At 35.8% G+C, this 22,684-nt stretch overlaps 2 protein-coding genes across 5 annotated transcripts; one reads left to right on the top strand and one right to left on the bottom strand.

Annotated features, from left to right (window-relative positions):
* Window positions 1-1,162: 1,162 nt before the first annotated feature.
* Window positions 1,163-8,385, top strand: LOC106153671 (uncharacterized). Of its 3 annotated transcripts, none has more exons than XR_015332009.1 (2): window positions 1,163-4,356; window positions 6,297-8,385. XR_015332009.1 is itself a non-coding variant. In XM_013527699.2 (2 exons), the coding sequence occupies exon 2, from the start codon at window positions 6,440-6,442 to the stop codon at window positions 7,487-7,489; it is 1,050 nt and encodes a 349-aa protein (XP_013383153.1). In that variant the 5' UTR covers window positions 3,975-4,356; window positions 6,297-6,439; the 3' UTR covers window positions 7,490-8,385. The 3 variants fall into 3 exon arrangements, 2 of the variants coding, with proteins under 2 accessions (XP_013383153.1, XP_013383154.1); XM_013527699.2 differs by having other exon boundaries at window positions 3,975-4,356; XM_013527700.2 differs by lacking the exon at window positions 1,163-4,356 and adding an exon at window positions 5,202-5,417.
* A 1,235-nt stretch (window positions 8,386-9,620) lies between these two features.
* On the bottom strand, window positions 9,621-22,589 carry LOC106153756 (5'-AMP-activated protein kinase catalytic subunit alpha-2). Of its 2 annotated transcripts, none has more exons than XM_013527853.2 (17): window positions 22,408-22,589; window positions 18,567-18,708; window positions 18,042-18,135; window positions 17,411-17,555; window positions 17,041-17,128; window positions 16,753-16,822; window positions 14,451-14,499; window positions 14,055-14,160; window positions 13,688-13,793; window positions 13,340-13,454; window positions 13,018-13,082; window positions 12,715-12,754; window positions 12,368-12,454; window positions 11,981-12,051; window positions 11,745-11,810; window positions 11,257-11,428; window positions 9,621-10,629 (listed from the first exon to the last, which is right to left on the bottom strand). In XM_013527853.2, the coding sequence occupies exons 1-17, from the start codon at window positions 22,499-22,501 to the stop codon at window positions 10,511-10,513; spliced, it is 1,629 nt and encodes a 542-aa protein (XP_013383307.1). In that variant the 5' UTR covers window positions 22,502-22,589; the 3' UTR covers window positions 9,621-10,510. The 2 variants fall into 2 exon arrangements, with proteins under 2 accessions (XP_013383307.1, XP_013383308.1); XM_013527854.3 differs by having other exon boundaries at window positions 11,302-11,428.
* Window positions 22,590-22,684: the final 95 nt, after the last annotated feature.

Here is a 22,684-nt window from a genome sequence, read left to right as displayed (position 1 = left end):
TCCAAGAGGCATTTTTTAACATGTCTATGGACCCTCTTTGACAATCGGTGGGATACATGAAATAAGTTGATTCTGCATCAAAATCGACTTCCTTCCAGTGATGGATGGCCAGGTTCAGGTGCCTGTGGGATCACTGAACGTAGCATTCTCAGCTGATATCTCATTCCATATTCAAGAACTGACTTTGGGGTTATCTCTAGGCTTTATCATGACTGCACACTTGCTCCCACCTCTCGCCTGGCAAGTGTTTGTTGAAGAAACACAATGCTCTAAGGATGGAGCCACCATCTTTGGGCCCTGATATTAAACTTACTAATCAACTGTGACATGAAATGGAGTGTGCAATGCAAAGGAGAACCAACCCCATAAAAACGTGGACCAACTCCCCCAACTTGTTGAAGAAATTTGGGACAATATCCCACAAAACAGAATTGCTGCCCGTGTTGAAGGCTTGTCGCGCCGTCTACAGGAGATAATTGCAGTACGCGGTTGACGCACACGCTGTTAGGCACGTGATCTTTAACGAGCACACCCTAATGCTAATTGTGTGTGAATCTGGTGACATTTGTTGACGTCTTTTTAATTTTATAGACATTTCTTTACATCTGTAGAAGTCACAGTGAAACAGTGGATTTGAGGGGGTACCTCTTATAAATTATACTAAATGGTATAAAATGTGTATATTTTCACCACTAGTTTGTATTTTTTTTAACCATTTATCATGTTAGACACGATATCTGTAATAAAAAGCACAATTTCTAACAATTTACAGCTGTGAGGAGATCATTTGTAAATAAAAGTACATGGAAATGGGGCTGGGACAACCTTTTTGACCAATGCTGTATATTATGAGCATATTTTTTCGGAAAAAAACTGTTGAAAAGTTACATAGCAGTGCTATTACTTCTAATAGGCCCTATATTTCTTTTGATTGTCATCGAGCAGTCACATTTACATGTATTTTAGAATGTTTTAACCTGGGTGAACGTTGCCCTTGGTTGATGAAACGATCTAAAGCCAATTCGTTAAGAATAGTTGAACGCAACAATGTTTAATTTCTCGTTTATCAGACTTGTTGCTGTGGTAATACGCTGATAGCGAGTGGACCATAGCGACGGCAATAGCTCTTCATTGATGACATACAATGTAAAACGACTCGTATGAAAGGATATCTACTCTGCGTGTAAATATATCGCTAATTTCTTACAAAAGTTCTGTTTACAATTACAAATTGTCGCTAGACACTTGACGAGACCTCACGTAATAGAGGATTAACAGGATTTAGAATTCTCAGTGCATTACAGGAGTGCTGTTGATTTCCTTTCCTTTGAATTTGACTATTATTGTTTTCCACAGTTTCAAAATTAGGACAAACCAAACGATGTATTTCGCCACATGGCCAAGGAATTTCTTGAATATCGAGAAAGCAGATATTTAGGTGCGTGTAATTTATGCGTGGACACATGTTGGTCATTCTCCACTGACCTTATAATATATATTTATGGCTTTCCACAACGATGAGGATTTCACGTCCACGCTGGGCGCCACTCTGACAATTTTGCTGAGGCAAGCGGCGGCCAATCAGACAAATGCGCAAGGAAGCGAAATGAGCAGAAACTACTCTATATTCAGCGATACTTCAAGTAGCGTCTTAAGACTTGTTAGACCACCCCGAAAGAGTAGACTCTTGCTAGCGAGGGAATCACTGCAGTCTTCACTCCGGCAAAAAATCACAGCCCCGTGTTCACGGTATTCCAGTGAAACAAAAAGCCACGCTGAGCATCTTCAGAACATTTATAAGGTGCAAGACTTGAAGACCACAGCGAGATGTCCCAATAGAAAAGACGTAGATTTGCGGCAACTGGAAAAAAGGATACGCAAGGAAGACTACAGGAATGATGCTCTTGTGTCGAAGAGAGAGGAAAATGATTCAGGAAAAATGTTAGACATAACGCCTCACCCTATGAAAGCCAACGCCTGGACACGTGAGGGGTTGACACAAAATGTGAACTGTCTGGAGAAAGTGACACTGCGACAACTGCAACAGGCCATGATGTCGGAGAAAGAGGGAGGCAAAAATAACACAAAAATTAGTTTTCTTGTGAAAAGGGTCTCTAAGGGATACCCAAACATTGTTCTGACCCTACAGGAAAACACACAGAAAGAAAGAAAAATATCTGACCATGGTAAACTAATAAATCCCACTTACAAACCAGGTCCCCCGCTGCACTGGGGTCGAAGTATGCCGGAGATAGCCATACACAGACCTCCGGTGACAAGAAATAAATCCACAGGCTTTGATGAAAAATTCCTAGGGCAATCACAACAGCGAAAAACAGCCTCGGCGATCAACAACAGAAATGGTTATGAGAATCCTGATTTACGTTTCGAAACATTCGGACGTCCCATTGGCATTTCGACGAAAAAGTTCACTATTAATCACGTGCAGTATAGCGACGACAAAGGAAAAGAAAATGCAGATGACACAATTGCGTTAGAGACTCCGCGAACGCAATTTCATATCGCTAACATACAACAACCACGAGAGCAAATTTTGAAGGAAGGAGACAATGATCTTTCCGATGCTGAACTCCGTACACGTAAATGGCTTATGGAGCAAAGTTAATAATTGATGAAAAATTGATACAAAACAAGGAAAAAACTGCTCAAGCTAGATAGAAGGGAGCAATGAAATATAGTACCGTTGTTATGTTGCTGTAAATCAACTCAAATAGAAACGAATGCTTGAACTCTCCAAAAACATTACAGTAAAGGTGCAATAGGCTTCATCTTGTGAAATTGATAGCTGTTTGGTCGCAACGCGAGATCTCTCACCAGCATTTCCTGAGAGTTGGTCTAAAAAACAAGGGAAGATTTCCTCAGTTGAGCTTTTGTTGTATGCATCGCTTGATATAATTTCATAAGTAAAAAATACAGCCACATGAAGTTACGTTAAAAGGCTGTTTTAGAATATCAAAATGTTTTTCAACAATGCCATTACCGCCATCCGCACTGAAATTAAATGACACAATACAGTATATTATCCAATAACTCTATCGGTTTCCATGGCGCAATACAATCTTTTTAGATGAAAAACAGGTTTCCATATTACGGAAGGAAACGCTCTGCTTTGTCAGTCAGTGGTTGACAGAGAAGATTAATTAAATGATCTTTAACGTCTTTATGACTATTTCGATTAATTCAATAATGGGATTGCTGTTCAACCAATATACGGATAACCGATTCCGTACGTGCGTGGGTTTGTGCCACCTATTTTGACAGCCTTAACCCTAAACCACATACTCGATATTGCAGGAAGCGAATACTGCACATCTCTTTCTCACCTCGTAATTTAAACACGTGCACAGTAAGTGATGAATAACCATACTGCCGATGTTGTCACCAGTTCAGGTTACGTTACTAAATAGATGCGCGTGGTTGTTTTGTGAGAGCTAATTCAAAACTCAAGGGCGTATTTGTGTGCCAAGGCAAAATATTATTTGCGAACTAGCTTAAACCAATACAATAAAACGACAATCTTAATTCTACCTTTGAAACCATTAAGTCCAATGGTTTATGTATGAATGTTACGTTCATCGACAGGCCGCTACGTCACAAATCTGTTCAAAGCTCGTTGTTGGTCGCCCATGTAAAATAAGTGTAATCGGCTGTATATATATATATATAAATATATATGGTTCATGCAGCATTGTGTGTACCATGGCAATCAGTGTTTGTCTCGTATGATTCAAAAGTCAATGTAGGCCCTACTGCAAAGTGAAAAAGAAAAAAAACACGTAGATATATTTGTCCTGTCAAGGTAATATTTATCAAATGGACAGGTATCGAGTGTTTTTTTTATTGATAACAACTTATCGGAGTTAGTATCCACGAGAGAAACAGCTACATGAAAAATTAGGCCTCTAAATCCACGTGCGTTCTTTCAGGGATTAGTATCATCCACATGGCTAAGTAACACTTCAGCGTCCGCTTTGAATGCTGAAGTCCCTTCAGTTACATGAAAGTAAGAAGCAAACACTTTCCTTTACATGGATTCAGTATGCTGATTATGTAAATTGATTCACGACACAAAGGAAATCTAGTAATGCAGACATTTTAAGAAAAATGGAACACCGTTGCAACGTAAAGACACCGGACAAAAAGGAATTTTTTACATTGAACAGTATGCGGGAGAATAGGAGTGCCGTACAATAGGAAGCCCTGGTCATACATTTTAATGGAATTTATTAGTGCAACAAGCCCTTGACCTTTCTTACTAAATAAGAGTTGATCTTATTATTCTCAAGTCACTCTACTAAGACGTTGTGCGGAGAAAACAAGGAAAGGGAAGCCCAGGTAAGTGTTTCTCATATGATATTCAGTAAAATAACGGTCGATAATAATGTATGTTCCTGCTGCAGTTACAATTTTTATACATTATAAAAACTACATATTTTTTATAAATTTTAACCGAGAAAGATATAGAGTAAAAATATTGTGTTAATAGACACTACTGGAAATAAGATGTATTGGAATTTCGGTCGACCCAGCACTTTTTCACACTTATCATCGATATGAAATGTTTCTGTTTGGGTAAACTAATTCAGTTACGTTCGCTATTTGACATCATACACTACCGTTAAACTTTGGACAGAAAAGCTGACGTGCACGTGTGACTGACACCGATTAAAGTTTCAAAACAGAGTTAAAACTGTACTGCTCGTGGATTCACTTTTTTCCTTTCTCCGCATTATTATTTTTTCTTACAGTGTCGCTTTCTCAGGCCATTTTTAATGCACGTTTATCATTTCTCGCTTGGCACCATTTCATGTCTGTCAACGAAATACATGTGCAACGTCAAAACAGAGCAGGAGAGTAATTTCTACTCATTCCTCTGTAAAAACAAGTCTCCTATTTTCTATATGTACGTACGAATACGTGCTCATACACCGATCAGTATAACCCTGAATGGGCCCAGAGAGAAAGGGATATAGGCAGCAACAAACCAGTTTCAACGACCCTAAACAGCGAAGGGGGTCGAGACGTACAATAGGCTCACCTGGTTAAAGGGAATTTTGATTGAATAAAATGTCGCAAACCATTCATATTATTTAAAAGAAACAGGATATTTGATACTGATGGATTATTTTTAAGCCGCCCAGAGGACGTATCCTTTCAAATCGGGGTTTTCTTCCAAGGTCTTACTGTTTAAGAGAATTTTTGGCGAATAAAACAAGTTTATTTACATTAAAAATTGATTTTAATGAACTACTTTCAATATCAGCATCGTCTATTGAAAGATAATATATATTAATACGGTGCCTACGACGTGTCATGTTACCTCATAACTAGTAAATACAGACGAGGCACTTGATTGTCAAAAGACGATACAACCGATTGACGAACGACAGGACAGGGTGAGTTTGTTTGTAACATCTGAACTTTCTTCTCGGCAGTTTTCTAAATATTGGGCGTGATACTCATAACCAAGTAGGACGGCAGCAGGTCTTCAATTTTGTGTCTGTGCAAACTTGTTTTAAAAAAGTTAGTTGTTAAAATCTATAATCAGATGCTTATCAAACACATTTCACTTAAAATGTCACAGCAATCAACTTAATAGGGATTAAATGTGCTGCACTTTTGGGAATTGATCGTAATTTACGTCATGGGCATTGGGTGCACCACGTTAACCAGTTCACCAGAAAGGAAATCAATTTAATTTCCAGATTCACAAATAATTATAGTTTATACGACGGCATTAGTCTTTCGAAAAATATTTGATAGCTGAAGCAGAAGCCTGATGATTAATTAAGTATATCGGGCATTTTTCGAATCAAATGAACGGTGTCAACAACATACATGTACATAAACCTATTAGTAAAACCATGATTTTACATCCAAATGAACTTCGTAAATATGTTAGTATAAAATCGGATGTTTGCATACATTTATACTGATAACGGTTCACATGTAGAAAACAAATATCGACCGCCATCTTAACTTGTAATCCTTGCATTCATTTCAATGTAACATAACATAGAACCTTCACATAAAACAAGTCTGTGTAACAAATAAAAAGTCGCGAACAAATGCGCGGTAAAGTGAAAAGAAAATCTGCGTAATGTAAATAGCTAATCCTGACTTCTGACCCGTTTAGTTCAGGTCAGAGAGGAGAGTCCCCTGTGAAAGACGTATTTATATAGATATGTTGACATGTTCCTATGGCTACTGGAATGCAACTTGGAAAAATTGAATCCATGTTTTTTATACATTTTAAGAGATTTGCTCTGTTTCAGTGCCCGGCGCAGAATTTGACAAGTAGAGTAGCAAACAACGCAGAAAGTTATCTTCAAAGGACGAGGCTGTTAATATAAAGAGACCACTGCACTATAAGGACTTACTGAAGAGCTCCCACCACCGTGATGGTGAAACGTAAAACATGAGCAACATGAAAGTAACAGGGAGCCCTCCTCTTCGGTTAAACAAAGTGGTCATTAGCTACTTACCAAATACTCAATTCAAAGATTATTCTAGAAAAAAGTCACCGGAAAAACTGTCAGTTGGAAATCCGAGGACAAGTCCCTCCGCTCTTCCTGATATTGCCAAACACCACTCTGTGGAACACGAAATAGTGCGCTTAGATCTCCTCAGCGGGAGAGGGCGGGACAAGGAGCGAAGACCATCTCTGGTCTCTAATCAAAGCGCAAGTTGTCCAGATTTGAACAAGCAGGGAGAACATGACACTTTAATATACGACAAGGAGCAGATTTCACCTAGGTCATTACATAGAAAACTTGTTCCTAGGAAATCAGAGAGCGGTCTAGACCATGTAATGCCAGAGCAGACACACTTTGTTCCATCGCCCCCTAAGAGCGCGGCGGCTACCCACAACGCAAAAAACAATCGACAGAATAACAGCTACAAATTTTCCCAAGCAGATCGAAAAATCCGTGGCTCTAGTGGTTCATTAGTGTCCTTAAGAGGTCATGCGGAGCTTTCTAAAACTCAGTCTGATGGATTTTTCAGATCCAGAGCTCACACTGTTGATGCATCAACGTATTACCCAAGGCCCAGGTATAAACTGCGGGAACAGCAGTCGTCGTTCGCAACACCACCGTTATCAAGAAGGAAGGGATACGTTTTACGTGTAGATTCACACGATAAAATAGATGTATCTAGCAATATCAAAGAATTGGCTTTACACAGAGATGAATCACACACCACTGACGTTACTTCTTCGGATCTAGTCCACTTCTCTAGCAAGGTGTCTACTATATCGAATTCTTCCTATGGCCCCCGCCAGACTCAACAAACAAGGGGGACAGAGGAGGAGGAAAATGATAAAGAAAAAGATGACGATGACGAAGAAGAAGTAGGACCGAGTCCACAAATTGTTGTCAAATGTCAGAATTGGCTGAAGGGATTGGAAAAAGCTAACCAAGAGAAGTGCCTGGATGACATAGCTTGTATCACATACAGCCATGTATAATTTGTTGTAACACATTTTAGGGTGTTTACCTGATGTTGATAAGGTATTTTGACAGTTAGTGTTTTAAAAAAATTGATTTTAGATACGGGGTTTTGTAGCAACCAAAATAGTCAGTGGCGATTATTCTTGAAGCTTTAATTAAAATCGTGCGAGGTGCACCTGGCTTTGAAGATAATCAGTCATTATTTAAGTGAGACAGTGCTGTGCACCTGACTTTATTACGGCTGTCGAAAGTGGTGGAAGATATGGAACTTGTTTTTCTACTGCCTGTAGTCTTAAATTTTGACGAAGCCAGAGTGTCACTATGTACATTTTTGGAGAAAGCAACCAAAACCTCGTAGATTTTAAAGTTCAGACGGTGACTCACTTATAAATCACACCACGTTCCATTTGCGTCTAAAAAACGGGACCGATCTGTTGTAAGTCGGTTAGTGGGTTGTAGTTGCCATAGTTACTTCGAAATTGAGGGTGGTAAATATAGTGTTGTCGTTAATATCCGTTTGTTGGTGGCTCATGTATGTCATCTACGAAATTGATAAGCTAAACTTATTTAATTGAAAAACAACATTAAAAACTAATAGTCTGATATTAAACTGAATGACGATTAACTAATTTATTTTAATTAACCTACTTAACCTCCCCTCAAAACTGGGGCCGTAGCAATAGTCCGAAGGTTCAATAGTCCGAAGGTTCATTGGTCCGAATGTTCACTATAGAACCTTCGGATCAATGAACCCTTGATTAAAAAATGGATGAAAATGTTACCACTTTTCGGACCAATGAACCTTCGGACCAATGAACCTTCGGACTATCGAGACGCCCCCCTCAAAACTAACCACTGTTAATGTTTAAAATGGAATAGTTTGAATAAAATGCACACTGCAACTGTAAATCAACCAGTGGTTTAGTTACTGTATTTGTGTAGGTTGTTAGTAGTTTTACTCGATGCACTATAGGCATATTTTAAAATAGAAATCTACCGCATGAGGTGAGGTGAGGGTACAGGTTACGTATTAAATATTTGACCAGAGCTCTAACGTACTGCGGCAAAGTCAATATTGTGGTCCGTAAAAGATCATGCGTTATATGTGAGACTGCTTGGAAATCAAACAGTGTCGCGTCACCACTAATATTCATTTGGTATTATTTATTTGTTCTTGTTCGATTTACAGACTACCAGTTGTTACAATGAGGGCAAAATAACAACTGAAGCAGGTTTGAGAATATTCTATCTGTACACCAAAAGCTCAGTTTTCAAAGCTTAAAGAGACACTAATAACCAATGTGATATCGGTCTTGAATCTTCATTCCCTATTGGATTCATTGAATGAGTTTTGAGTTGCACTGAATAAGAATCAATAGGTTTTATCCAGGATTGTGCGGTTTGAAGTCTGCACTAAATATTTAAAATCCATTCCGCTTTTATGTATCGATCGCATCGCAAGAACAATAACTTATGTTAGCTAGACATAAACTTAAATGATTACAAATATGTTAGAAAATATAACGGAAATTAATATAAAATCCGAGTTGCGTTCAATGTATAAAGAATATTTCATCATCGATTTCATAACGACGTGGTAGATATTTACATTACGGATAGCTAAATGTATTATTCTTCTAGGCCGATCGTAGTGCTGTTGTCGCCATCGTCAGTTTCTCTGCAAAAAGTTCCGAAAAGAATGGTAAAATACATACTTTCTCTCTCTTCCCCCTTTTTATCTCGTTTTCCACGTTTCTTTAATTTGCTTTTCATTTGTGAGAGCTGTTGATCAGGATTTATTGTCGTTCTTTTGCAAAGTATTGGTAGGAAATCTTGAAGCTGACGTCTATAAAACGAGTCTCGATTTCGTATAACTTGGTGTGATCTTTTGTCAACATTCACGTCCATTTCCCTTTCCACCTCGTCTCATGTACTCATGAGGACACGCAGGTATTTTTGTTTCGTAAAATAAACTTATCTTGATGATTGGTAAACATTATATTACTAAACGGGGCAATGTTTTGAACATGTATCACTAGTGCAAGCCGAAATCACACGCGGAGGCCTATTTTGCACAGAGAAGGCAGCAGCAATAGTACACTTCACCTACTTTACCAACAGTATTTAGAAAGACTAAGAAAATGGACGTGTTCATATCATTGACAACTTTATATTGCACACTTTTATTTTTTGATATTATAATTGATACAGTCGTTTTCTTGCTAAAACATGCAGCGTAGTATGTTAAATCAAAACAGCAACCATTACTCAGGCTCGTAACCGCTGACATATATACGTCCTTGAATGCATCTGTCAACAAGCCTTCTTCAAAATCACCATTAAAGACAGGCATAGCTGTGCGCCATTCTTTTCCCCAAAAAATCAAGGTCCCACTCCAACATTATATAGAGACATGGTACACTATGAAAATTGCCAGTAATTACTTGGAGGTACATTGTTAGTGACCATACTCATTCTAATTTTTCAGCACCACTAACAAAATTATGAAGCAATGATGATATTTATATGTTATGGAAGATTTTGGTGTACAAAATATGGAATAATTTCCTAAATGACTTGGTCCATGCAGCCATCAAAAAATTTCAAAGCTGGATTATTTTAACGAAATATATACACAGTTTAATACCGACTTCAACTGGCTCAAATATCCACTCCTGTGGAAGAATACATATATTACCGCAAGCCAAGCGCAACAAGAAACCACGTGTTTTCCTCTTTTTGATCTCTATTACCTTCCACACAAAAAAATTAGAAATGGGTCATGACATATACTGTGTACTGATCATTATGAAATATGTGGCATATAAGGGATTCAGTCGTTTCCTTGTTTCACTTATAACAGTCCAGAAATCCTAATTCTTCCTTCAGCACTTGACCTGTATTGACCTCCATCTTGGCAGTTAATTCGTCTATACTCCTTTAAATGTAGAGCTTACTTTAAATGGAAAGATACATATTAAGTATACCTGTAGTACAAAAAAAAAAAAAAAAACAGTTCACCACATGGCAAGCCGTTTTCAGCGAGCCAGTGTGGTTATTAAAGCTGCACACATTTCAAAGAATTCCAAAGTCTGGTGAACTTGACCTGATGGTGATGAAACTGGGTCATCTTCGGAGTCCATACGTTCAACCATACCTACAGCAATCACATAAATAAAAGTTTTCAATGTAGCATTTATACTTATAACAGTATCAATATTCCCTTTAAATTAATTATAAAAATATTTAACTTAATTTTAAAATTCAACATTCTTCTATTATAATCTGTTATTTAGTGGTTAACAATATTTCCTTAATAAAGAGCAATAGTATATTATTCCAATACTAAATTACATATCTGCGAAATTGTAAGTGAAAAAATAAACAAACAAGAAAAAAAAAACTATTAAATACATCAACATGCAGTTCAAATAAATTTCTTGCATAATGCAAGTCTGTTGAAGAATGAATGTGCACAAAAACAGAAGACAATGCAGATGTTAGGGAAATTATCATCCTCAACATTTAACAACAAATCATACTTGATCAAAAATAGAAAAAAGACAATGATACACCGGTGTCAAGAAAGTATATACACAAAGCCACCAGGATGATTCAATAAATAATATATGAAAGTTAGAAAAAGGATGAGCATAGAAAAACCCACACAGTTTGCACTGAAATATATTTCAAAAAGAGAAAATTTGAAGGGAAATTTTTAAAGGAGGGTTTGTTTACAGGAAATCACTAAGACATTATACAATATGTCCACATTCATCCTTACCACGTGGGCTAGGAAGCCCAAACTCATCTTCAAGGGTTACCATACCTTCCCCTGTGTTTGGTGGATTAATTGTCGGAGAAACATCAGCTGTTTCATGTTCTATTGAGAGGCTTTTGAAATCTAACAGGTAGCTCTTGTGGTCTACTTGGTACAGTTGCAAGGCCATTTTCACCTAGATTGACAATACAAAATAGCTCATTTAGCACAGCAACAATATTCCCACACCAGCAGCTACAGCTCGAAAACTCTCAATGCTACTTGCCCTCTTTCATGTAAGTCTGAACTATTTTACTGAATCCAATATTATCAGGAATAAAATTAATAAAAAAAAAGACCATTCAAGTGCCTTGACTGTCACCACTTAGCAACAGCTTCAACTACAATTTCTATTTATATCACTAGTCCAATATGTTTCTAGTTTCACCACATCAAGGGGTGAAAACAGTTTTTGGGAAACTTAACATGAATGACCTATCTTTTTGACTTACATATCTTCCTGTCACTGGATTTTTTCTTCTAACTCGAATATAGAAGGGATTAATTATCTTCCATTCCTAGAAATAAAATAGATCTTTAATCAATAAATGGTGATGACAATTCATGACCAGAACATAAGTTTCTGTCATCAATAAATCAGACCAAATACCCCACTTCACAAATGATTACCTCCTCCTCCTAACCAACCACAAATGTGAATAAAAAATTTAAGATCACAATAACTTACAAAATCCAACTGCTTCATTGCCCTAAATACTTCATGCATGATATCCTGTGGCTTGCTCTGCGACCGTATACCTGGTAAAGGTTAGAAATAATTGCTGTACTAAGTGTGATGCACTTACTATTTAAAAAATGAATTTTTTTAAATTTAGGTGAAGGACAGTCCTTTACTACAATAAGGAAATAATTTATCTTATAAGCTATGCTAGCCCAAGAATTAGACACATATATACAGCTGATGTTGCAATAAACATTACTTCCACATTTAGCTAAACAGACATATTTGAAAATTGTAATGGTTAAAATGTCTGCAACAATCCTGTGTAAAATTGAAATGACAGAAATGTAAAAAGTTAAAGGAAGTATTATTACATCCCTATATTCCACCTACCTAAATGCCACTTAGCTTTTTTGCCTATGGCTGCAGCCTTCTTGGTCTCTGCCTGGGGGTCCAATGTAACTGTCAAATTTGTTGGGGCTAAAAACAAATCTTTTTTGGTTAAGTGGCACCAGAGTCATACCCCATTTCAACCTCCAGAAACTTTAAATTTTCAACTAGATACTCATTACTGATCACATTCATTCTTCTCTTAAATAAACTTGTATGAGACAGATCAACTTAAACTAATCTTCCATTTCTAGATTTTTGAAATTTGAATTTCCCAAAGGTCACCCTTTTTACATCAAATATGGAGAGATAAAAATAAAATATCAAGAATCCTTCTAAGGTCACAGTACCTGCCATTCTCTCTGGGTGCGGTTTGACAGGACTGGCATTCTGAAAAGTAAACTGGAAACTCAGTTTCTAATAGCCAAAGAAGAACGTTATGTTAAATATTACAAAAGACAAAACCAGAGTTATCATAACCATAATTTACAGATTCAAAACTAACACTATGCATTTCACAAAAAAATATTTAAGTATATGTGCTGTGGATATCTTGACTGCTTTTTATGTGCATCTATGTAGCAAAATCTTCCATAAATAAATCTTACAAATATTTATCATTTTGTCAAGCCAAATTATTAGAGAAGACTCACCACCATGAAGGACTCTGTAGGTGGACTAGATGCCAGGTAGAACTCCTTCATCTCCATCTGAGAAGCTTTAAAGCAAGTACACATTTAAGAACTCTGGATAGATTTCATACAGAATGCTTTAACCACATGTGACCAACTTGCTGGTCTTTCAATACGGCATGATTATCTAGAAAATACTGCCAAATTTCAACTCAAAAGCAGCATATATCTATTAAAATATGCAGGTTATAAGAATCTTCATTATGTTGTATTATTCAATTATTGTACTAAAAAAATAACTATATCCAGTGTACGGCAACATCAAGATATTAAGTCTACTTACTGAGATCTTCCATCCTCTTGTTGTCCACCATAAGGTGATAAGCTATGGCCAGCTGGTCATGTGGGTCTCCAGATTCCAGGGCAGCTATGACTTCAGCTTCTGTGCATTGGAATTTCTGAAAGTTACAATTGATGCTCAGTGTTTAACTATGCAAGGCATTGTGTTTTGGTTAATTATAAAATATAAAGCCATCATTCCCTGTAAAACACAATTTTCAAACACCATATAGCCATATAGTATTTCTGGACATACTGTTTAGATAGGTCTATATTTCACAATTACGTCAATATGACAAAGAAATTATTTTAAAAAATATAATGATATAGTTTCAAGTAATTCTTTTCCTACCTCACAAATTTCAAAGATGGCTTCATCATCAATATCTGACAAATCATGGCCACTTGTTTCAGGGAATAGATAACATGGCAGGTCAATCTTAAACCACTCGTGCTCCCTAAAAACAAATGTGAAGAAATATAAGCTAATGCATTTCCCTAATCAACTAATATTACCATGATGTTCTTTGTTGATTTTAGAAATCTTAGTTCCCTTCTTTAAGCTGCTGACATTTTAGCTTTCCCCTGACAATACGCTGAAAAAGGTGCCTAGATCTTTTATATTCTGTTGGTGGTATAGTGACTGGCTAAATAAGCAATGGCAAAGTTATATTTTTTCAAACATTCACATTCAAGGATTCACTTGTATATTTTCTCACCTAATAGTGGCTATGGTAGCTCGCTTCATTGGATCTACAAGCAGCATTTTCTCTATCAAGTCCAATACTGACTTATTCAAATAGTCAGGTTTTGGGAAAATGCCAGCTGAAAGAAATAAATCTGTCTTATTGCAAAAATCTTTAACACAAAAACAATTGCTTTTTAATTGTATCTTTAAAGAATATATACATATATTAATTTCTTATCACACACAAACATACACTGATACTTCTATAATTTTCTTTGCTCCTCTTCTGAATATGGGAAATGAAAATCGTGTGTGATATAGACACTTATATAAAACTTCTTGAATAACATATGTACTGCAAAACAGAAAGAAAAATTAAAAATTCACAAAGCTCGTTTCTAACTACACAGAACAAAATGTGACTTACATTTTATTTTTCTAAACAAAGTTGGTACATGCTCATCATCAAATGGCAACTGAAAAAGTAAATGGTATACACATTTAAAAACCTCATTCAATTGTAATTATAACTTCTTAAAAACCTACTTTATCCAATCTCTATCTTACAACTATGTCTTGCATAAAATCCCAATAATTTAAATTTGAATCAGTAGGATAAACAATGTCAAAATGACTTTTCTCAACCTTGAAAATGCTTATTCATCCAACTTAAGTTATCCCCAACTATGCAATTTTAGAAAATTTGTTTTTACAGAGTTTCAAGAAGGAACAAGGCAGCAAAGCTGTCAAATGTACAGACAAAAAGCAGGAAATAACAAAATAGGCTACTGTCAATTCTGATGCAAAAGTACATTATGTTAAACTGCAAATTCAACATCAAATTTTAATTATGCTCAACAGGTAATACCAATGTAAGTAAAATGTGAAACAAGCATAAAGCTTCAGGCCCATGGGAGTTCAAGTTCACACTTTGAAAATGTAAAACTTCCAGAAAAAGAAGTCAATTAGACTGCTTTTCCAACTCAGGCTGCATTTCAGTCCTGTATTTCTTTTTTGAAAGTTTGGCAATCATAAGTAACATGGTTTTCCCATAATGGTCATCATGGCAGCAGCACCCAAAATTGTGTTTTCTTCTATTCTGATGCAATATTACATAATGGTTAACAGCATAATGACAATCAATTTTTAATAACAAAATATATGTATCATGGATTTTCAGAAAATGTGACTAGCCTGGGTCTTCAAGCCTGTGGAACTTCAAAGTCACACCTTGAAAATGCCAATATGTGAAAAATTAAATTTTCACAAAAAAAAACTGTTTATCTGGCAGATTGCATTGCCTACTGAAGCTGTATTTTAGTCCCATGTTTCTTTCCTGTAAGTTTGAGAACAGTAAGTGACATGGTTTTTCTTAAAAGGTAATCATGGGAGCAGTGCCCAAAATAGGTTTTTTTCAAATTTTGATGCAATGTTACATAATGTTTAACAGCATAATGACCATCAATTTTTACTAATAAAATATTAGTATCATGGATATTCAGAAAATGTGACTAGCAAAGGTCTTCAGGCCCATGGAACTTCAAAGTCACAACTTGAAAATGCCAAAATGTAAACAAGACAGCACTGTTCTGAAATGTTTTTTTCCCCATTTTTAACAATTTTTAACATAAAACAAAATTAACAGTTTACTGCCATTTTTATATGATCAACTAAGAAAATTGATGACATGAGAAAAGTATCAATAGAGCAGTGTTAAATGTCCAATTTCTTCCATTCTGAGATTCTGAACATAGTGAATGATTGAATCTGACAAATTGCAATGATATGAGTTTATTTCCATTTTTGAAACTCTATTATACAATACATGATAACAAGTTTACCATCATTTTTACATAATCAACTAACAATGTTGTAAAGATGCAGGAAATGTCAAACAAACACTTTCACGTATCTTATTAGTTTAATAATGAGACTGTTAACATGCCTAAAAATTGAATCTGAAGAAATGTGAAAAAACAGCATACCTTCTAAAATAATGGCACGATTATGCTGATTTTCGAACTTGACCTGCATTTTAGTAAAATTGACCACTCCTGTGACTTTCATGACAATTGGCCCATCTGTTTTTCTTATATTGTGTTTACAGTGTTGCATATAGGCTGAAAAGTGTAAAAAACAGCATAACTAGTAAAATAGTGGCCCGATCATGCCGATTTTCGAACTTGACCTGCGTTTTAGTAAGATTGATTACTCCTGTGAGTTTCATGACAACAGGTCTATCGGTTTTCCTTGAAATGTGTTAACAGTGTTGCATATATGCTGAAAAGTGAAAAAAAAGCATAACTACTAAAATAGTGGCCCGATCATGCCGATTTTCGAACTTGATCTGCGTTTTAGTAAGACTGATTACTCCTGTGAGTTTCATGACAACAGGCCAATCGGTTTTCTTTGAAATGTGTTAACAGTGTTGCATATATGCTAAAAAGTGAAAAAAACAGCATAAATTCTACAATAATGGCCCGATCATGCTGATTTTCGAACTTGACCTGCGTTTTATGAATATTAGTCAGCTCTGTAAATATAAAGCCAAAAAGTAAAACTGTCTTCCACTTATGGTGTTAAAGCTGAAAGTGCACGGCAACGGCGACATGATCGGCGACGGCGACGACAGACGCAGGTGATGGCAATATGTACAGACACATCTGTGTCTGTACATAAAAAACAAGAATTTTAAAATGCATGTGACTAAATAAAAGATCCAGTCTTACAGTTCCACAAAGTAAGGCATATAGTATGACTCCACAGCTCCAGATGTCCACCTCAGGGCCTGCATACAATCTGAAATACAGCAATTTAACACCATCTTGGTTTACCTTTGAATCTGTTTTCCATCATCTATTAATTTGTTAAGCTCATCAGATTTTTAACCTTTTTTATACACTCATGTGTTTTCAAAATATATTTTTTCCAAAACTGTTTGAATACAAATAAACATTATAAAAATATAAAATATTACATTTATGTTTAAAAGTTAACTTTAATCAAAAAGTCCTTACTTTCCAGAAATAACTTCCGGAGCAGCATAATTTGGAGACCCACAACTGGTACGAAGAAATTCTCCATCAGTCATCATATTGGACAAACCTAAAAAATAACAATGTGGTGGTCACATAATCTCTCGAATTCTATAACAAGCGCTTTTGTGAAAAAATTGCAATTGCTGCTGAAAGTACAAAGAACTTCCACAATTTTATCCAAACTTAAGACAGTTAAGTTCATCCTTTTTTAATTCATAAATCTACTGATGTATAACAGATAAATTAAATCAATCCATTATTAGCTTTTTTGTACAAATTTGTTTAAAGTATAAAACAAAACTTCTCCAAACATGCAATATATGCTTGGTGTATCATCTTGATATCTTACCAAAATCAGCAATTTTAACATTGAGGCTGGAATCCAAAAGAAGATTTTCTGGTTTTAAATCTCTGTGTACCACCATGTGCCTGTGGCAGTAATCAACACCTGAGATAATCTGTTGGAAGAACCTCCGTGCTTCAGATTCCTTCAGCTAAAACAGTTTTTAAAAGTTACTTTTACATTAAAGGTATAATAACTCTTTGTATGAGACCTATATTTCACAATAAAAACCTTGTGAATAACTCATAGAAATATAATATAATCTGTTTTACCACAAAAACAGCAGTTATAGCTTTTATTCTGATATTTGAACTTGTCTTTAGACCACGTGACCTCCATTGATGTCTATACTCTGTTAAAATCTCTTAAGAGATTTTAACAAAAAACCAAACTTTTTAGAAAAAAACCAGGGACTAACTTTGAATGTAAAAATGGATTCATTAACCATTGGTAAGCATGGGAAAATTGTTGTTTACTCCAGGAAAATTAATTTTTTGGCCGAAACGAAGAGTTATTATTGCTTTAAGATTTTCCCTTTCCCTTTCCTGTAAGAAAAAAATCTGACAACCAAGGCACAATTTATAATGTTTACTATTGAACTTTCAAATGCATCAAATTCAAGTAAACATCCAGTTACCTTGCCATGTTTGACAATGTATTCAAACAATTCTCCTCCAGAGACATATTCCATTACCATGAAAATGTCAGTTGGAGTGCTGATCACCTGGTATCTGGAAGAGATTGGAATAGTTAAATAATTTCTTGTATGAATCAAGGGAAGTAATCTGGATACAATTCAAATATATATATATATATATATATATATATATATATATATATATATATATATATATATATATATTTTTTTTTACAAAGTCATATACAGGATCTTTTTAATGGGGGGGGGGTGAATTTTACAAATACTATACTTTTTAATTTATAAATTCTTAGAATTAGAATATACCTTTTGAGTGGTAGCTACATAATTAAAAGCAGGCTACTCCATATTTCTTTTCTATGCAGTAAAAGCACCATCTATGCTTTACAGAAATAATTTTTTTGTGATTATACAATTATGCACCTGAAAGTTTGATAATTTTGCCCACTGAAAAGATTAAGCAAGAGAGGGGGTGGGAGAGATAAGAGGAGCAAAAATTCTTACAGTTTAATAATATGTGGATGTCTGAACAGTTTGAGGTTTTGGATTTCTCTTCTGATTTTTCCAACAACATCAAGATTTTTAATTTTTTGTCTGTTTAAGATTTTCACTGCAACTTTATGGCCAGTCTTGATGTGTGTTCCAGCTGAAAAATAGTTTTAAAAAACATACATGAAATCCAATGAAACAGTCAATACTCTGAAACACTGAACAGTGAAACAAAAATCACAATATTTTGGATGTATCAAATTCATTTGATGTTATTGAATCTATTGTTTATTAATCCCGTTTGTAAGAACTGCACGACAGCTAGACTTTAAACCATAATTACAGACTTAATCCAAACCATCCTTCATAATACATAGATAAAAGGCGTATTCATATTAATTAGACTATTTACCAACAAGATATCTAGACATGTAAATTATCTAAATTTGCATGTTAATCAAAAGTAAGTAATGTGGTGACTTTGATCAATGTATCTGCTATTCACACGCTCGGCTGTCACCTTGATTGGATAGTAAACGGTTGTCGTAAAATCGCTAAATGATATTAAAACCCGGTGCATAAACTTGAAAACCACCTAGGACAACCTTAGACTGCCACATTAATCCAATACATTGCAAAAATAAACTATAACAAGTGGTTAAAGCCTTCAAACCGAATGTCGTAAAGTCCCCATATACCTCCATAGAGACAATAAAATAGAGTAAGCCTCTGAAACAAGAAAAATCCAGTTCCAACATAATAATCGAAATAAAATACTGCCGGGCATCGGAGCGGCCTAAAACTTGGCACGCTTACCGCTAATACTGCAGGCTACATCATCCCGTCGCTCGTTTGTAAATTCCGTGCATGGCATACGCACAATCAAACCGTATATCCAAATTCCACCTCTGATGTTTGAATTGGTCCTCTCTAACCTACCATTACAATCCAATTCAGGAAATAACGTAACCGCAGAGGTCGCATTGTCCAATGGCATGGCTTCTTTTTCGTAATGGTAGGTTAGAGAGGACCAATTCAAACATCAGAGGTGGAATTTGGATATACAGTTTGATTGTGCGTAATCAAGGTGACAGCCGAGCGTGGCTATTCAAATAAATAAGTTTGTAAATGTACTTTCGAGCTTTTCAACATATGAGATTACAGAAAATTTTCACCCCATCTCTTCTTTCATAATTTTTGGAGGCCATAGATTTCATTAAAAAATATCTTTTAACAATTGTCAAACAAAATTAATATCAATAGGGATACACTGCTCAAAGTCACCGAACTAATCAATATTTGGTAAAGATATTGAAAATCAGTTTTATGAAGGATGCTACATAAGTGCCAAAATGTGTGTATATGTATTGGTCTCTTGTAAAGCGCACAAAGTTCAATAACACAAAGAAGCACAGGACACGATAACATGACCTCACTGCAGGTCACTTGGCTTCACAGTGCAGGTACGTCTTTGCCTGCTTTTTAGCATGGACCTAACTAGAGAAGGACAAGTAACGCGGAGAAAGATCAAAGGATAATCGGCTTAGCGCGAGCTCTTCGCGAAACGATGTGCGTTCGGATCACGTGACCTCCCGTACAGGTAGCGAGCATATCGCGGCTGTTGATGCCTTTTTGTGTCATTTGGACAGGTAGCTGGTGATAACGCGAGGAAAACGTTCGGGTGGATTAGTCAAGACACTTATAGAGATAAAATGTAAGTACAATTTCTTTTGCTATTTTGGATGCAAGATGAGAATAAGGTATGTTTGTTCATGGAGGAATTCAAAATGCCCAATATGGTGAAGGCAATCGTGTTTGTTGCCGTAAAATGAGTGTTTAAAATTGTACAACTGCAGTGTCGAATACTTGTCTTTAGCTATGATCCGATAGAAAAATATTTCTAGTCTCGAAATTTTACCTCTATGTAAAGGATTAGCCTTAGATGCGGCAATAATTTAACCTCAAATCGTGTTTTGAATTAAAATGACGCAATTCCTCTCCGATTTATTCGACTCGCCGACATCGTTTTAGGTCTGGTATTTTTTTTACCTACGGTTTAGATAAAGGTGGCATCAACACCGCTGTGTACTATATGTATAGGTTTATGTTACTTGCTTAAGTGAGCCCGAATTATTGAATGATAATTAATATTTTTAACTGTTAATATGGGCTCTCGTTGCAACATGACACCACACATGCAATTGTGACACACAAAAACGCACCTGTGATCCTTTTAATATCCTTTTATCAAAGTTGACATTAACACTGCTCTGAAGTATATATATATTTACACATTACCGGCTACAGTCAGCTCCGGTCTGAGAATGATAATTATTATTTTTCTAACTCTAAATATGGGCTCTCGTTGCAACATGACACCACACATGCAATTGTGACACACAAAAACGCACCTGTGATCCTTTTAATATCCTTTTATCAAAGTTGACATTAACACTGCTTTAAAGTATATATATATTTACACATTACCGGCTACAGTCAGCTCCGGTCTGAGAATGATAATTATTATTTTTCTAACTCTCAATATGGGCTATCATTGCAATATGGCACCACACATGCAATTGTGACACACAAAAACGCACCTGTGATCCTTTTAATATCCTTTTATCAAAGTTGACATTAACACTGCTTTAAAGTATATATATATTTACACATTACCGGCTCCAGTCAGCTCCAGTCTGAGAATGATAATTATTATTTTTTTAACTCTTAATATGGGCTATCATTGCAATATGGCACCACCCATGCAATTGCGACATACAAAAACGCACCTGTGGGCCTTTTAATATCCTTTTATCAAAGTTGACATTAACACTACTCTGAAGTATATATGTATATTCACATGACCGGCTAAAGTCTGCTCCAGTTTGAGAATGATAATTAATAGTTTTTCATTTTTAAATTGGATTCCCTAAACAGAATAAAGACGACTGACAAACACCCTCATTGGTCTTATAGTGAAAGTGTATATGTGGACATGTACACATGCAAAGTGCATGATTATATTTACTTGGGTAATGGTCATAAAAGTAGATCTTGATCACATTTGTGATAAGAGTCTCACCTCTGAAATTGCCTTGCTACATTGCATTATCTTGTTATCAGGTGCTTGAAATCTTTGAAATAATCCTGAGACATGCCTTTGGATAACACCTAGCTGGCTTTATCAAATCATCAAAGGGCCTGACGGTGTAGTTACCTGGCTGATAATGATCTAGAAAATCCATGCCTTACAAGGGAAGTAAATTTAACTAGAGGGAAAATCTACCTGACAGGTAGAATCTTGAGATGCATTTGATAAGGCTTACCTGTGGCTCAAATGTCCAAGTAGAAATAAAAAAAGGCAATTGTCATTTATAGTAGTTTGTGATAAAAACATTCTTATTCTCTTCCAGATTCTCTCCACAAGATGCCGGAAAGTTAAAATTGGACAATGCACCATTGCCCAAGAGGAGACGCACTAATTAAACATTTGGACAATAATTCACATAGGTCAATAAGAAATTAGTTTACCTGCGAGAATTTGCGTTATCAATGCAGAGAAACAATAGAAATGCACTGAAGCACAGCGCGCGCTACCTTGATAATAAGCTGTTCAGACGCCCGTGGAGCTATCAAAACAGATTATGTGAGACAATAGGCGAATGTTTACCCGAACGCACATAGCTTCAAAGGAAGATGCCGCGTTACTTGTCCTTCTCTATTTAGGTCCAAGTTTTTAGTAAACAATCGTACGTGCAAAACCGCAGATATTCTCCCTTCCCCCCAAAATAACCCCAGTTTAGTGATAGAAAACAAATAGGAAGTAAACAGGCGCCTTGATCACTGTGAAACTTACTTTTAACTTTTCCAAACGTGCCAATGCCCAGAGTGTCACCCAAAACATAATGCCCTATCTTCACTTGCGGAGGAGGTGAACTCTTGTCCGCCATTTTTCTTGTTTATTTCGTGCTTCGGGAGTTGATGATGTGCAATTGAAATTTTGCTTCGTAATATAAGACTACATTGTTTTCTTTTCGCCTCAACATCACTATTAATTATATTGATAAAAGTATGTGTATTAATTTCAATAAGTTAAAAAACCGAACAATTTTTATTCGGCTTATTACGGAAAA

The sequence above is a fragment of the Lingula anatina genome, chromosome 1, assembly GCF_051362555.1.
Source record: "Lingula anatina isolate TDL-2025a chromosome 1, LinAna3.0, whole genome shotgun sequence".
Lineage (NCBI taxonomy): Eukaryota > Metazoa > Brachiopoda > Lingulata > Lingulida > Lingulidae > Lingula > Lingula anatina.
The sequence above is the reverse complement of the archived record's forward strand: the minus strand, read 5'-3'. Positions and strand labels throughout refer to the sequence as shown.